Source organism: Nelumbo lutea, chromosome 5 (genome assembly GCF_056320005.1).
Source record: "Nelumbo lutea isolate HS-2025 chromosome 5, American lotus-T2T, whole genome shotgun sequence".
Lineage (NCBI taxonomy): Eukaryota > Viridiplantae > Streptophyta > Magnoliopsida > Proteales > Nelumbonaceae > Nelumbo > Nelumbo lutea.
In genome coordinates, this window is record NC_142688.1 from 13,807,604 (window position 1) to 13,823,878 (window position 16,275).

At 34.1% G+C, this 16,275-nt stretch overlaps 1 protein-coding gene across 3 annotated transcripts in view; it reads left to right on the plus strand.

The window, feature by feature from the left end:
- The first annotated feature begins 629 nt into the window (after nucleotides 1-629).
- LOC148850477 (protein LNK1-like) overlaps nucleotides 630-16,275 on the plus strand; it is a 35,968-nt gene continuing 20,322 nt past the window's right edge. Inside the window, exons 1-6 of one of the 3 annotated variants that reach the window (XM_088944857.1) lie at nucleotides 641-1,100; nucleotides 6,068-6,603; nucleotides 7,160-7,517; nucleotides 7,671-7,745; nucleotides 12,312-12,704; nucleotides 13,835-13,983. In XM_088944857.1, coding sequence (XP_088800983.1) covers nucleotides 1,077-1,100; nucleotides 6,068-6,603; nucleotides 7,160-7,517; nucleotides 7,671-7,745; nucleotides 12,312-12,704; nucleotides 13,835-13,983 — 1,535 coding nt within the window. In that variant the 5' untranslated portion in view covers nucleotides 641-1,076. Of the gene's footprint in view, nucleotides 1,101-6,067; nucleotides 6,604-7,159; nucleotides 7,518-7,670; nucleotides 7,746-12,311; nucleotides 12,705-13,834; nucleotides 13,984-16,275 lie in introns of all 3 variants that reach the window. The other 2 variants (XM_088944858.1, XM_088944859.1) reach the window with 2 other exon arrangements.

Sequence of the window (16,275 nt, forward strand, 5' to 3'; positions counted from 1 at the left end):
ACGTGGCATACTGATTCGGGTTCTTCCGTAACACTTCACTTCACTTGAACCATTTGCACCCGCCAAATCAGCTGTCACCAACTCCAACACACGGCGGGGATTTGATGTGAGGGCGTCATGGGGCGGAGATGTGAGCTCCTCCAATTGATGTGAACTCTTTACAGTCAAACCACTCAACCACTTGCGTTGCGTTCACACGAAGCTTCTCGTTTTCTCGCGAGGAAAAGTCAAAAAACCATTTAAATAGAAAATAGCGTCACATTAATAAATTACCTTGTGGAATAAATAAAAAGGTAGCAGGTGGGATAGGGAGGCAGATTAATAAAGCAAGGTAAACCGCCCTTATGAATAACCAACCGTAGAACTTCACACCACTTGCCTTCGACCAATACCCGGTTTACATCTAACGCATCTTGAAAGTATACGTGTCGAAAGGAAAAAATATGTATGTAGACGTGGACCAATAGCGTCTTACGAACAGATCGTATCCTGTACCCGCTTCGGAACCACGAATTTTGATATGCAATTTTTTCCAGTTGCTTGCTGCCGCCATTGTTTTGATCTCATTCGCCACGTGTCTTCCTCGCACGACAACCCTCTATTTATTATCTTTTAAAATGAAAATAGATAAAAAAACTTCATTCGAGGGGACTATAGAACCTGGAAAAACACTAATCTCCGGCGACTTCTCATTAGGGCAAGAGTTCTTGTTTTCCGGCGGTCCTCAGACTGTTCTATAACTCCGAAAGTAGTTTTCTGACAGCTGGTTTTGTAGTTTCTGGTAAATTTTAGACCGAATGTTATAAGTTTGGAGCTTTAAGGACTTTTCTCTATGAGCTATTATGTGTGTTAATTTAGAGAAGATTTTGGTTGTTTGGAGCTTCTTCCATTCATTTTTTCGGGGTGTTTCAGTTAGGGTTTGGTGATTGAGGAAGGTTCCCCCCTCTTTTGGTTTCTTCAATTCGACAATTGGAGATAATACAAAGATTTTTTTTTCCTTTTTAATCTGCTGTAAACATGAGATCAGATCAAAGAGTTGTGCAAATCCTTAGTTCTGGATAGAGCATCTGGGAGGAATGTCAGACTGGACTTCGTACGAGGTAAGGGAGTTTTGTATTTATTTATTTTTAGTTTTGTATTTTGTAGATCTAATCTTTTAAACATTCCGTGCACTTGTTATTCTGATTGTCATATTCATCCACAGATATCAGTCTAGTTCTTATGATTTTTGGAAGGAGTAAAATGGAAGAAATTCATGTGTTCTCTGGTTCTTATGGTTAGCGCAACTTCTTTATATGTAGAACTTGTAAATTACATGCCCAAAATATGAAAAGGAAAGAAAAATGAGAGAAAAAAAAAAGATGAGGCTGGTAGCATTGAAATTCTCTATTAGTGGTCGTTAAATTTCCAGCTGGTCGTCTGCAAATTTATTACCATTGTCTTTAGGTAGCAAAACTTTATCTCTCGGCCGAATTGCCAACTTGCTACCTTGCTAGATAAGTATTCAGATTATTCAATCACTTGATGAATTTTCTCAAACTCTTGAAATATGCAATTTCTGTTTTTTGTACTTGTCAAACCTCTTTTATCTTTATGAGATATATCAAAATGTCAATGAGAAATTGTAAATATCTTAATTGACATATTTTCTGATAGTAAATAAAAATTAAATTCATTAAAAGAAAAGGAAGGGATACGAGATAGGTGATATGGAATCATCAAGAACAATGAAATAAAAGCTCTCTAAGCCCTAGCCTACAAACTAACACTCAGAGGTACATCCCCCAATACAAAATTCAAGAATCAAAATTATAACTCCCTAGTCACTTCCTGAGATAACAGCCAGCACTCAATTCTCCAAACCATAACGCCTTAATCGGCATATATAGGACGTGCTTTTATTTATATATTACAATTTTGTAATGAAGCGAACAGTTAAACAATTAGACAAAAAAAAAAAAAAAAGAAAAGAAAACCCTATTGGGAGTGATACTGAAAGAAGATAACATTTGGAACCCTAATCATGGATTGAGATGAGCTGAGGCTAAAACAAAATGGAAATCAAGGGGAACTTTTAGCTGAGGCTAAAACAAAATGGAAATCAAGGGGCACTTTTAGCTGAGACTAAAACAAAATGGAAATCAAGGGGAACTTTTTTTTTTTTTGCGGGGGGAGCATGGAATACTTTATTAGAGGTTAAGTAATAATGCCTTCATTGTCATCACATCACAACATATGAAGGCCTAGACAAAACATGCACAGCTTCACCAGTAGAGATGCCATTGTATTGGGTTTGACATAGGTCTGGCACAACCTGAACCCGATCCGACTCATGAACAGCACCACAGTTATTTGCAATGGCTATATTTAGAGTTTTCCAATGTCACTGTGTCAACGGGGTTGGGTTTGGTGCAGGTTGACCTCAAACCAAACCTGATTAAGGTCAAGACAGGTTTATTTCTTAACCCAACCCACATCCCTATTCACCAAGAAAGGACCTGATCCATTTTATTTTGTGTATGTGCTTGTAAGGCTGCAATATTTAGATTCTGTATTGGAGTTAGAAATTGTGACCTGCTTGTAAAAGCTTCTGGAAATGAGATAGTTGCCTAGAAAGATACATTATCCAGCAGGGGATTGACCTGCTCAGCATCCAAATAAGCATGAAAATGAAGATGAGAGGGCCATCAAATTAGAAAGGTCTTGAAAATATGGCGTATATGAAATATCATAGGGTGAACCCGATAGCAGTCAACTGAGCAGATGGGGCTTATGCATGAACTCCAACACTTTGTTGAAACTAAAGGGAATGTTAGTTGTATGATTAAGTATTGAGAGCATCCACAATGCTGTGATATTCACTAGAATGAGAAAAAAATGTCCTGAGTAATAGGAATGTTGAAAACCATAAAAAATGGTTCACTAGAGTTTGGTCCACTGGAGCAAATTGTTAAGTAATTTTCTTTGAGATGGATTAACAATGAATAAATGAAACAAATTTACCTTTGGATAGTAGGTAAACTAGAGCCTACTTTAGAATTGTCTGGTTTGGTAGTGGAAGTGATTAAAGTATTGACATGATACTCCTAATATGGGGCATATCGTATCCGTATCAATGACCACAGATATAGGATATGCCACAACTGGGTTTATATCGCACGAGTCATGTGTATCGGTATGATACATCTTTGTATCACACCATATCGGTGGATATGGTCTGGTATGCATTGATACGGAAGCATATCGGTGCATGGTTTCATGACTTTGTATATTGACCGCTTTTGGACTGTTTTTAGACTTTAGTAAAAATTGAAAATTATAATTATAAAAACTGAAATAAATAATCTAAGTTTCAATTTTCCTCAAAAAATTAATAAAACAAAAAGTGGTAAAAATAATTTATTTTATCTACCTTAAATGATTTATGTGTTCTTATGTTTTATTTTACTTGTAAATTATATGTTAAAAATGAAAATATATTATTTGAAAAATAGAGTTTATTTACGTATAAATACTAAATAAATAAAATTTCCCAAAAAATCAATAGAATTTGAAAATTATAATTATAAAAACTGAAATAAATAATTCAAGATTTAAAATTTCCCAAAAATTTCCCAAAATTTAATGAAAATCGAAAATAAAAAATAATTCATTTTGTTCACCTTATTTATAAAAAAATATTCTATCTTAAATGATTTATATGATTTATTTACAATTATATGTAAAATAAAAAGTTACATGTTAAAAATGAGAACATATTTATTATTGGAAAAAAATAGAGCTATTATTTATATACAAATACTAAAAAAATAAAATTTCCCAAAAAGTTAACAAAAATTGAAAATTATAATTATGAAAACTGAAATAGATTGATAATTATTGTATGATGTGTACATGTTCTAGAGTCCTGGTATTGTTGATTGTAATGTTCCTCTTCGTATAACCTATTAAAGTGTGCATTTCTCATGTGCTTATATTGTATTCATAGATAACTCAGCTTTATATTTAGCTTTATTAACATATTTATGTGATTTGTATGCATTTCCCTAGTGTATCCAAGCATTTTCATATCTTTCGTCCGTATCCATGCGTTTCCAAAGTGTATTTGTATGCATATCCAAACTTTCCAATATGATACCCAATACCAATACTTTGATCCTATGGAAGTATTCTATTGTAATTTGGATCAAACTGTTAATATGTCTTCAAAAGATGGCTGGTTATTGAACATTCACCTTGTACCTTGAGGTATCACTAAAAAGAAAGCGGCCAAGAACTTATATAAAAAGGAAGTAACATTAAAAACATCGGAGGAAAACTCAGAGAGGATGAAAATAGTACGTGTTTCAGAATCTTAAGGATGAAAAACATATAGATCTCAATCATATGTTGGAGAAGATTACTTATGGTTTGTTTGATGTAGAAACAGGAGATTAAGAGACTTAATCCTCTCATTGGACTAGTCAAATTGATGACAATGATTGTACAGTTGAAGCATTAAACCATGATTTGTTATTTTTACATGATACATTTCTCTAGCAGCATGTGACCATTTATTAAGGAGCATGACCTTGCTGATAGATTATAAGTGCAACCCATCATTAACCTCTTCCAGATTTTATGTGAATTGAGTTAGTCTTTGTTGAAGAATTTCAATTGAGAGACTATCTAATGACAGAAGTTCCCAGCTAACAGGGCGAACCCTTATTTTAATTGCAATTGGAATAGAAATCCTTGGGGGAAGACACTCAAGTCAAGGTGATGGTTTTGACTGGTTATTGGGGTTTTTTTCCTAAGAGGAGAAGAATCTGCTAGGAGAACCTTCAAAGTGCTGGAGGAGAAATATAGAATGCCTACAAAAAAGTGTTCGAAGGAGAAATAATCTGGATAATGAAGCAGAAGGAACTAGCCTCTGGGTAAAGGATGCTCAAGGAAGATTGGAAGCGTTTGGTGTGGCAGGGGATGACGATAAAAAGGAAGGTGAGGTGGTCACAGAGCAGGCTTTTGGGAAAATTCAGTGTTAGAGTTAGAAAGGATCAATGATATTCAATTGGATTCACGGGTAACTGTGGAGGCGCAAATGCAATGAGATGGCTTAGAAGAAACAGAAGCCCTCATACAATTCCGGTTTCAAATTTTTTTTTTTGCTGATTGAATGGGTGATGTTTGGTGTTAAGCCTTGTAAGAAGGTGAAAAAGGTAATGAAGGTTTGTAAGAAGAGCAAAGGACTTCATGTTCAAGTCACTGAAGAAGCCGAGTAATTGAGCAAGATTGTGAGGTTTAAGTTGGAATTTTAGTCTCTTTGTTGTTTGGCATTGGGGGGCTTGATGTAGGTTTTTGAAGCTTTGTGATGTTGGTAGGGATGGGAGGGCAGAATCTTAATGCGTTCAGGTTTGTTAGGGTCAATTGGGTTGTTTGTTTCTTTTCAGATTTGGGTGTGATGTCTTGGATTTAGAGTTTTAGCATGTAGTGGGTGAAAGTATATTTCCTCTTCTCTTGGGTGACTTCTTGTCACCTTTCTTGTACATTCTTTTTTGTTTTAATAAATATTTTATTGTGAAAAAAAAATTGTGACTGGTTATACATCCTGAGGAGTAGGAGTTTTGACTGTGGTGATTGTGCCAATTCAAACTGTGGATGGATTTTGACAAAGCTAATTTTGTGTTGATCCCTATGTGTGATTGAAGAAGAAAATGAATTGTCTCAATATGATCCATCTGAGATGATTGAGGATGTTTTGGATAACAATGAAGATAAGGAGGTTAGAGGGTGAAAAATATTAAATATGGAGTTTAATTGATCAGCTCTAGCGGGAGTTAATGAGAGCTGAGCGATCTCTTCCTACCCTAAACTTTGTGGACCTCAGGATTTCATGCATATGACCTCAACTTTCCATCTTTAATTTTATTTACTTTGTTTTTCTTCCTTTATCATGATTTATCAATATTTGTTTTTGTTTCATGTTCATTTCTGGTACTTCAGTTATTTTTATTCTTTCATTATGATATGCTAATTTTATGTTGAATGTACAATTCTGATAATCTAAATCCTCTAACTGGTTTTACAGCTTGACGATATTGTTTGGGGTGATTGTGCACCTGAAATTGATCGCCACAAGAAGCCACGCCTTGAGACAGTATGTACTTTTACAAAGAACACAAAAAGCAAATATATTGCCGATGATGGTATTTTAGAAAAACAGGAAACAATATCTCCAACTCTAAAGCAAGGAAAGCATTCGATGTTGGAAAAGGGTTCGTGGTCTTGCACACCTGATGGTGTGTTTTCTGCTTCATGTGATACTGACTCCATTAAAGAAGTAGCAACTTTAACTTCTGATAACACTGAGATACCCAATAGTTGCTTCAATAATTGCAATGTAGATTCAATTGGCAACGAGTTCTCTGCAGATGACGCAATGCTTGATAGTAGAAGTTCTGGAATGGACAACAGTTTGTGCCACTTCCCACTTCATGATATTTCTTCAGCAGGGAGCGACCTTGAATTTTTTAGTAATGAGCAAGAGGACAAGGAGAATGGTGACCTTTTGTATTATGGATGGCCTGATATTGGCAATTTTGAGGATGTTGTTCGTATGTTTAGGTAACTTCAAAGAACTTGTCTTTTGTTTTCCAAGCTAAACTTATGTTTACCAGGTTTATATTTTTACATATTTGTTTTTCCAGGACTCAAATTTCTTATGTACCTTGGAATTACTTCAATCACTAGGAACATGCTCGCCTAGTATCAAAGCTATAAATTTGCTCTAACCCCCAAACACCCCTCCCTGCTTCAAAATACAAACAAATAAATTACATTATGCCCTTCAAGCATAAAAGCATTAACAAAAATGTATAAATGTGGATCATTCTTGGGCCTAGCCTACATATGTGAATTTTTGTGTAATTTCAAACCTTTGTGCAATGCATTGCTTCCACATTCTTTGGCAGGTTTAATAAATTAATCTTCTTTTGGTTCATCATCATCATCATCTAAGCCATATCCCAACTATATGGGGTTGGCTACATGAATTATGTTTTGCAGTTTTGTTTTGTTTAGTTCCATACCCATTGTAAATTAATCTTCTTTTGGTTTCTGATGAAAAAAAAGTAAATCCTGATTTGTAGTGCCTATTCCCATTCTTGACTTTGACATGCAGAAGCTGTGATTCCACATTCGGGCAAGGGAATGCTAGTAATGATGATGAAATGTCATGGTTTTCATCCTCTTCTCGTGCCATTGATGGCCCTGAAGACCCTCTCAAGAAGTCAGGCTTCAAATCTTCATGTTCAGAGTCAAGTGAACTGAGAAATACATCAAAGCATCGGCAACCTGATATGAAAATTTCACCTGACACAGTTAGTCCTTTGGTTACTGATTCTGATAATTCCGATATTTGTAGAACAAGTTCTCAGGCAATGGATGCTGTAGAGGCTGTTACTTTGGAAGATTCCTCTTATACTGATTGGTTGGACACAGACACTGAGAATTGGGAGGAAACCTTATCCAAGAGAGAGGTCAGTAAGAAAAAAATTAAATAACATGTTATCTCATGGTTGAATCACTTCAATGTCATAATCATTTATTTATCTGACACGATTAACCATTTTGTTTCACTTACATTTCTCTTTAAAGAGAACTGGTGTTGGTGAATTGCTTTACATTTGCAGGGGAATGAGATTATTGGAGGAATTGAGGTTAAAATTTCATCTTCCACCCAAGCTAAGAATGAAACTGGTGTGACGGTATGTTACAAAACTGACATGGGAAAATTCTTGAGACATATTTCCTTAACAGTTTTGTAACCATCTCTATTAGTTTTTGTTTTCTTTTGATAACTAACAGATCAAAGAAATTTTATCAAGTTGTAAAAGAAAGCATATCAATAAATAGAGCATCTTAACTCTCCCATAAGGAGATACACCCGAGTACATAAATGGCCATTTTGCCAACACTGGATCGGTAGACATTGAATATAGCTCTACCCTATTTTCTCCTTTTCTAGCTTGTTCGTCAAAATATTAATAATTCTTTTGGTCCATCTGATTGAAGTGTCCAGTATTAGCTACAAATCTTGCCTCCTGGAGAACTGTATGAAAACTTATGGGGCATGGGGCCTTTCTTTGTTCATCTACCCTATTACCCACCACCTGTGGCTTGCCTTCCTCCTACAGCCTTGCAGGTTTCAGACAAAAGCACAACCTTCAAGAACAGATGGCGGCTCTTCCTGATAAGAATTTCTCTTCTATGGGACCAAAGTGCATTAATACCATCTTTGAATCATGATTTCTGAATGTCCCCCCCCCCCCCCAAGTCCATCTTTTGTCCTTATGCAATGAGCAAACCTTAATGGGATAAAATCAATCAAAGCCTCTTTTGCCTTTGCTTTGTATATAGGCTAACTAACTAATGAGAAATAGTGGAAGTGCTTTTGAGTCGATCCGTCCTTTCTTATTTATACTTGTGTGTTTAAAAGGAACGAAACTATTATCATGCCCCTCTTTACATGAAACAAATAAAATTAAATATTCCTACACTCCCTCTCAAGTGGAGCATAGATGTCAATTATGCTCACGTATCTAGTCAAAGTTAAGTTTCTTCTTTATTAAACCCTTAGGGCCTGTTTGTTTCCTCTTAGCTCTTAACTCTAAAGTGGAATTGTACCACTTTTAGAGAGAGAAAAAGAGGGGGTGTTTGGTTGCCACTTCTTCTTTAGCCTTAATGTATCGGATGATATCAAACTTTCTATATATATATATGTATGTATGCATGTATGTATGTATATAAAAGGTTTAGCTTGTTTGACCCAAATGGTTGAACCATTGACCCACAACCTGGAGGCAAAAAATTGTTCAACCTTCGTGTTGTTTTTTAAGTAATACTTAACTATTTATTAAATGCTAAAATATTTAATTAATTTTAAATAATTGATTATTAATAATTATTATTTTATTAATATTTAATTTTAATTTCTAGATATGTGCTCCTTCCAATTCTAATTATTTGATTTTAATAATTAATTTTATTATATTATTACATAATTGATTCTTAATAAATAGTTATTACAAATTTCTATTATAAATAATGTAGTGTAATTAAATAATTATTTAATAAATAAACATTTTTATGAATAATTAATAAATATTATTATTTGTTAGATACTATTAATTATTTAATAATTCATCATTGATCTATTTATTTTTTATTAATTATTTATTAAGTTCTAGTTATATATATTTATTAAAACATTATTTATTTTTTGATCAATTAATTAATTTAATCTTTTTATATTCATTAATTAATTGTTAATTATTTTATTAAATAGATAAAGAAATTTTCTCATATCTAGGGTTAAAGCAGTCAATTACTATTTTTCAAAACATAACATTCAGATTTTGGAACAACATTCTCTACATTTAGATATTGGAACCAAGAAAAGTTCTCCAACTCCAATGCACCTCTTAAAGTAATTATTATAGTTTTAGATGTTAAACACCAGAGGAAACGAATGAGCTCTTTGTAAAAAATTTAACAAGTTGGTTACAGTCTTGACATTTGGAATTCATGTTAATCTTCTCCCTTAACAAAATGGCTATCAGCTTTCTCATGCTTGGTTTGACCATGTTGCACAGGATGGTGGGCTATGTTAATGGTTACTTTATTATCACAATATAATTTCATAGGATTCTTAGATTCAATATGAAGCTCCTTCAAAATTATTTTTAGCCATAATTTGATATTCCATTAGCCATGGACCGGATTCTACTTTTGCACTAGATCGAGTCACCACGTTTTGCTTTTTGCTCCTCTAAGTAACCAAATTGCCTCCAAGTAGGGTGCAATATCCTTAAATAGACCTTTCGTCATCAATTGACCTGGCCCTATTTGCATTAGTGTACACATCTAGCTGTAGATGCCCATTATCATATAATAAGAGTCCCCTTCCACAAGAGGCCTTCAAATATTTGAGAATCATCTCAGCTGCTTCAAGATGGGGAACCTGAGGAGTATGCATATATTGACATTATTCCAATTGCATAGGCAATAGTTGGTCTTGTCAAGGACAAGTAAAGAAGTCTTCCCACCAATCTTTTTGTTTTTTAATTTTTTATGATTGATCATCTTCCCATCAATCTTTTTGAAACATGTCTTTATACTTGAGTGATAGGTGTGTGCCTCACCTTGTGCCTTGCTTCAAAAAGTTCTCCAACCTCTATTTGCTAATGTTGCTCATTCATTCATCCTAATAAAATATCTTCTTAAAAAGCAATTAGAATTATAAAATCATTATTTTTTGTGTGAAAACTAAGAACTTAAGACCCTAATATGGACTTGCTTGGGCTTGCCTTGAGGGGCGTGGCACAAAGGTGGCTCGTAGAATCAGGAATGTAATATGTTTTACATCACATTAGCTACTTAAAGTAATGCAATTGAGGAAAAAAAGAGATTGTGAGTTTTACTTGCTTGAAAATGTTTTATATGTTTGATTTTATTTTAAATTCTCATTTGAATACGCTTTACATGTTATGTTTATCTATTTTAATTTTAGATAAAGGGTTTTTTATAACATCTATTTTAAAATTTAAGCTTATATTTTTTATTAATATTATGTTTAATAATTTTTGTTTCTCTTTGTTTGACATTTTTTTTTGATTTTTTTTGTATTTTTGCACCTTGCTTTAAAAAGATGTGCGGCTCACCTTGCGCCTTGCGACTGAGGCACAAATTGGCCTCTGCACCTTTTTTGCGCCTTGCGCTTTTAAAACATTGGGGTTGGTAGGTGTATCTATCATCTTAGCACCCATTTCCCTATTTCTTCTGGAAGATTAAGAATATTCTTCCTTTGAGACAAATATTCCCCTCTTGGACCTTGGCACCTCAATGGCCAAGAAATATTTAAGATCTCCCAAATCTTTTATCGCAAATTTAGAGGCTAGAAAAGTCTTCAGTTTCTCAATCTCAACCTAATGGTCACTAGTAACAACTATGTCATCAATGTATATATTAAAAGTAGGACAAACCATTCTCAAGGTTAACCAACAAAGTATGTATTCCTGCTTTGAGTGTACACAAATTTCTTGATAGTGGTACTAAACCGGTCAAATCAAGCTCTTGCAGATTGTTTCAGCCCATAAATAGACTTCTTCAACCTATAAACCTCCCTTGAAGGTATCACAATACTAGGAGGAGGAATCATGCATTCTTCTTTTAATTCACCATGGAGGAAAGCATTTTTTTACATCTAACTAATGCAAAGGCTATGATTTATAGGTTAGAATGCTCTCCCAAATTAGTTTATAGGAATATGTATCTGTCGCCTTTCTAAGAAAGTCCTGAGCGATTTTCAATCAGTTTCTAACAAATTCTGATTTAGAAAACAAGGCTCCAAGAACACTCGTTTCAAATAATTCGTAAAAACAACCCTTCACAATCATGCTGACAGGGGCAGTAAAATAGGAAAATGAAAAATTTAGATAAAATTCATTCTTCCGCCAAAAAATTTAAAACCAGTTCCAGCAACTACAGATATATGCTAAGGACCAAACACTATCAGTCCCAATCACCAAACATAGCCCTGTTGCTTGCCACGATCAGAAAACCCTAATATACTATTTTCCAATTTTTAGAAAAAAAAATATGGGATTTGGCAGTCCTGCTCATTAGGAACAGGACTCCTCCAAGGAGATTGAGAAATTCAATTACATCTTGATCTTCCTATTTCTCAGTTGTCCCCTGAAACCAAAATTCTAAGACTTACCTGCCAAAGGTGTTTCTCAGTCCTCACGATCAGTTGTCATTAAATAATCAATTCACATGCACTAAAAAACAAAGACTTTTCATTTTAATCAACAGAAACTTTAAATGCAGATGCCTGGAAACTATACCAATGGAAATCATAAAATTTTGGCCTGTTATAAATTGATAGAGACACTTAGTCATGGCACTAGCTTTACATCAGATATGACCTTGTAAATTGCTTTAAAATTGGAGGATCTTTTTCTATTTAATCCAATCTGATGTTGGATAATTATCAAAAGATTATGATTTTAGACTCTATAATAAGGTCACTTGTTTCATACTTACATATTATCATGTGACAGATCACTTTGCAAAGAAAGCACTCAAATTACCAGAACCAATTTAAAAATGTAAAACCTCCATCTGCTGTGTCCTCAACCAGAGAAACTTCTCATTCTCCAGACATTCTACAATCAAAGCAAAATATGGGACCTGATTATATGAGTTATTTGCATGATCGTATTTCTTATGTGCATTCAGAGTCCAATAATCTTTCCTGTGAATCACTTCAGGTTGCCATCACACCAACAACAACGAGTATTAAATCAGAGAACCAAAATTATCCTTCTCTGTCTTCAAAGGTTTCTTCTTATGCATCAGATCATGTCCAGCCTACTGATTCTTCACCAAAGGGTCCATCTATGACATCAGAGGAAAAGATGGAAAAACTTCTTCAGCAGCAAGTAAAAGCCACATTAAATGATCAAGTTCATGTCCCAAAATACATGCATCAGATTCAAAATGAAGTCGGATGTGATAGTGAAGTTGAAGGAGTAAGTAAAGAACATCCACCAGACGCAGATTCATCAACTGTACAACAAAGTTCTTGTATGAGCTCTGCATTGCCACATGAAATATCTGTAGATGCAACTAGTTTTCGACAGCTTCAATATGTCATGGAACAGGTATAAAGGTTTCCTACATTCATGGATATGTGATTATGTTCTCATATATGTGCATGGCCATGAATGGTTTTCTATATGCATGGGAAAGCAAAAAAAGCTAAAATACCTGTGACCTGATGATGCTCCAGTTATCTGGTCGGTCTTGGGAGGGATATACTGATATCTGGTGGGTCTTTGCACATAGTGGTCGTTCTCAGACTTGAACCCACATTCTCATGCTTTTCAGCCTGACATTTGCATATGAAGCCCCAAAACTAGATGTGTTGCACTGTTGCACCGTAGAAGGTGCCTACACTAAAAATCAGCAGAATCAAATGACATTTAATCATCTGATTTATATGTTATTCTAGGGTCTTTTTAGAAGACTTAAAATTGTTCTCCTACCAAATGTAAGCAGTAAAATTGTATCCTTTCAAATACATACGAAGCTGATTTTCCTGGTCAGACTTTCAGAGGGCTTTAATGGTTGATCCAATCTTGTGGATGTAGGATTTGTCTCAAGTTAGGGGGCCCCAAAATGTTCTATGGGCTCTGTAGACAGAGTTCCAATTCTCAACAGTTCTACTCGTAATGCTGCACCAACCATAATACAACATATCAACTCTGTATATATGGGTGTCACATGCTAGACATGATTGGCTCAGTATTTTCCACCTCTCATAAAGGATTCAAACTTCTGTAGATCCCTATACAACTATCTGCTATATGATGGGAACAGTTCTATACATGGTGTGAATAAAATTGGAAGGAATTAACCTAGTTAGGACTCCGTTGAATACTGATAATATGTTGTTTAATTTACACTTTCCTTATGAAGAGGTTGCAAACATGGGGCGTATCTGCATATTACCTTTCCTAACTCCCAAGTACTTGTTCTGCATTCCTTTATGGCCAGGAGTGATCATGGTGATTGGAAAAATATGGTTAGAGGCTGGTCAATTAAAATTATAAGGCAGGGAAGCTTGTGCATGATTGTATGTCATATATATTCACTATCCATAAACATTATCTGTGTGTGTGTGTGTGCGTGCATGTCCATGCATGTGTTGGTGATGTTTACACTAACTGTGTAAGTTTACATTGGCATAAATTTACTTGGAACTGACTGATTTGAACTTGTTTAAATTCAGTTGGATATCAGGACAAAGCTGTGTATAAGAGATAGTTTATACCGCTTGGCTAGGAGCGCTGAACAAAGACATAATTTTGGAAACTCAAATTGTAGCTGCAAAGATGATGCTGATAAAAATGGAGTGTTGAAGACTGAAGAATTAAATAAGTATGCCCAAGCACACTTGCACAGCATGCTCTGTATATCTTTTATTTTTTTGCCCATTAGATATAGATGATATTATTAAAAGAGATCTTGTTGTTCTTTTTTATCACATTCGGTATCAACTTTAGAATCTTCTCATCCAAGTGTAATGTTTGACCATATCTCTTGCTGATCTGGATTGATTATTATCGTGCTATTCTGTGTATTCAGACTTTTTTTACTACCATTTTTTTTGTCATTGTGAATGATTTTTGTCTTTCATTTGGATTAATGCATAGCATCTTGATTATATGGATGGGGGTATACTTCTATATAGTCTAGAATGACTCTTCCTGTTGTTATTAATATAATCTTTCCATACCTTTCTCAAAAAAAAAAAAAAACTATTCTATTGATGTAATGAAGAAACCATTCTGAAATTACTCAATATAAGTGAATACATATAGATAAAAAGGTATAAATGGACATATACATAATACATGCACAGGTATTATGCAGAATGAAGAAACCAATCTGAAATTACTCAATTTGTGCATTCTGCATGTTACCAATTTTAAAGAATATAGCCACCTGAAAATTTTAAACTTTCTAAGTCACATCCAGATGTATATTTTAGAATTAAAACATGCCCATCAGCTCATGTACGTCCAAACCCTTATCTTGCGGGTTTCAACTTGTGTGTCATGTCATAACTGGAAGTTCCCAAATCCCATATATCAGAGCTAACTTTATAGTCATCAACCTCATCAGTGTTATGAAACATATGCTAGTTTTTCTTCTTTTCATAGTATTAATCACCTCCATGTTCCTTGTCAAAATTTCAACATCCCATGGTCTGGATCACTCTTTACTCTCATGTGCTGCTTTTTACATGCATCCATCCAGATCATGGTTTAAAATTCTTCTTAAGCATTTGACCATGTGTGAATACTGAAATTTCGTAATTTTCTTTTAGAAATTTGGAAAGTCTAGGGAAATTGGGAAAATATTAAAATATTAGAAAATATAGAATTAATTCGTGACTTCAAAAATGTTAAAAGAGGTATAATGACACACTAAAAAACTTAAAAAGTAACAACCCATTATGTGCAATAAGTGATAAAATATTATATTTCTTAAATAGGAATAATGAGAACATCTGGTTTATTAAAATTTGACTGGCAGCAATGGATCAATTCAGTAATGTTTCCTATCATGGTTATTTTGATCCCGCCACTTTGTTTTTGTGCAAGGGAGTCGTAATTGCCATGCACTTTTTGTATAGTGTCTTAGTGTACATGAATATAATATGATTTGAATGAATGAATGAATCTACCTTACATTTTCCTAAAAAAAAAGCCATAAAATGTGACTATGCTTGGAACTAATTATAACTCTTATATCCCAATTCCTTTTCTTTGGCATCTTTAAAGTATGTCCATCTTGGCTTGAATTATGTGGCCATACCGCCATAGTAAAACATTAACTATTACTGTGATTATTATATTACTATATGATTTTTATAATCTAACAACAAATGGACTGGGTTAAGTGGCTGATGCCGACCTAAAATTTGTAGGATGCTTGGCATGCTTGTAAATAATTATTCCTTTGTTCAGTCAATAATAGTTCTAACAAGTACCAATAAAAATGTTTCTTAAATTAATTATTTAATTATTTTTAAAAGAACTTTATATCTGAAGAACTATTGAATATTGATTCAAAGGTCTAGACCTTTTACTTATTGTATACAAATATGTGGCATGTGTATTTTCTCTGTCTTACAACTATTCCCAATTGATTTTGATCAAACCTAGTGATGTTTCTCCAATATTTTGTCTAGAGTTGAAATATTTATACATAACAAATGAGAACTTTCCCTGCTGATTAAAAAAAAAAAAAGAAAAAAGAAAAAAGAAAAAGGAGAACTTTCCCTCCATGTCAAAAAAATTTGAATATTGGGGAATATCAAGGGGTGTTTAGAATTTCTTGATTCCATGTTTTTGTCTTGCCCCTTGTGAGGCTCAAAAATGTTGATATTTTGTGGAAACATCACCGTGAACCATAGCCTAGAATATGTTTGAAAAATCCTTTCCTACTACTTGGCACCATAATTGGACGCCACCATGGCATGTAGCTCTTGAGAAAAGCTTTGATTAACCTTTGCTCAGTTGTCATGGTACTAACACAGTGATGCAATTTTCTGTTTTAGAGGAATGCCTTAGCATGAGATAGAAATAGTTGAACAGGTATCAGATTCATGAGAATATAATGGCAAGTCTTGGGTTAAGGTCAACATTTTTTTGTTGACCTGAA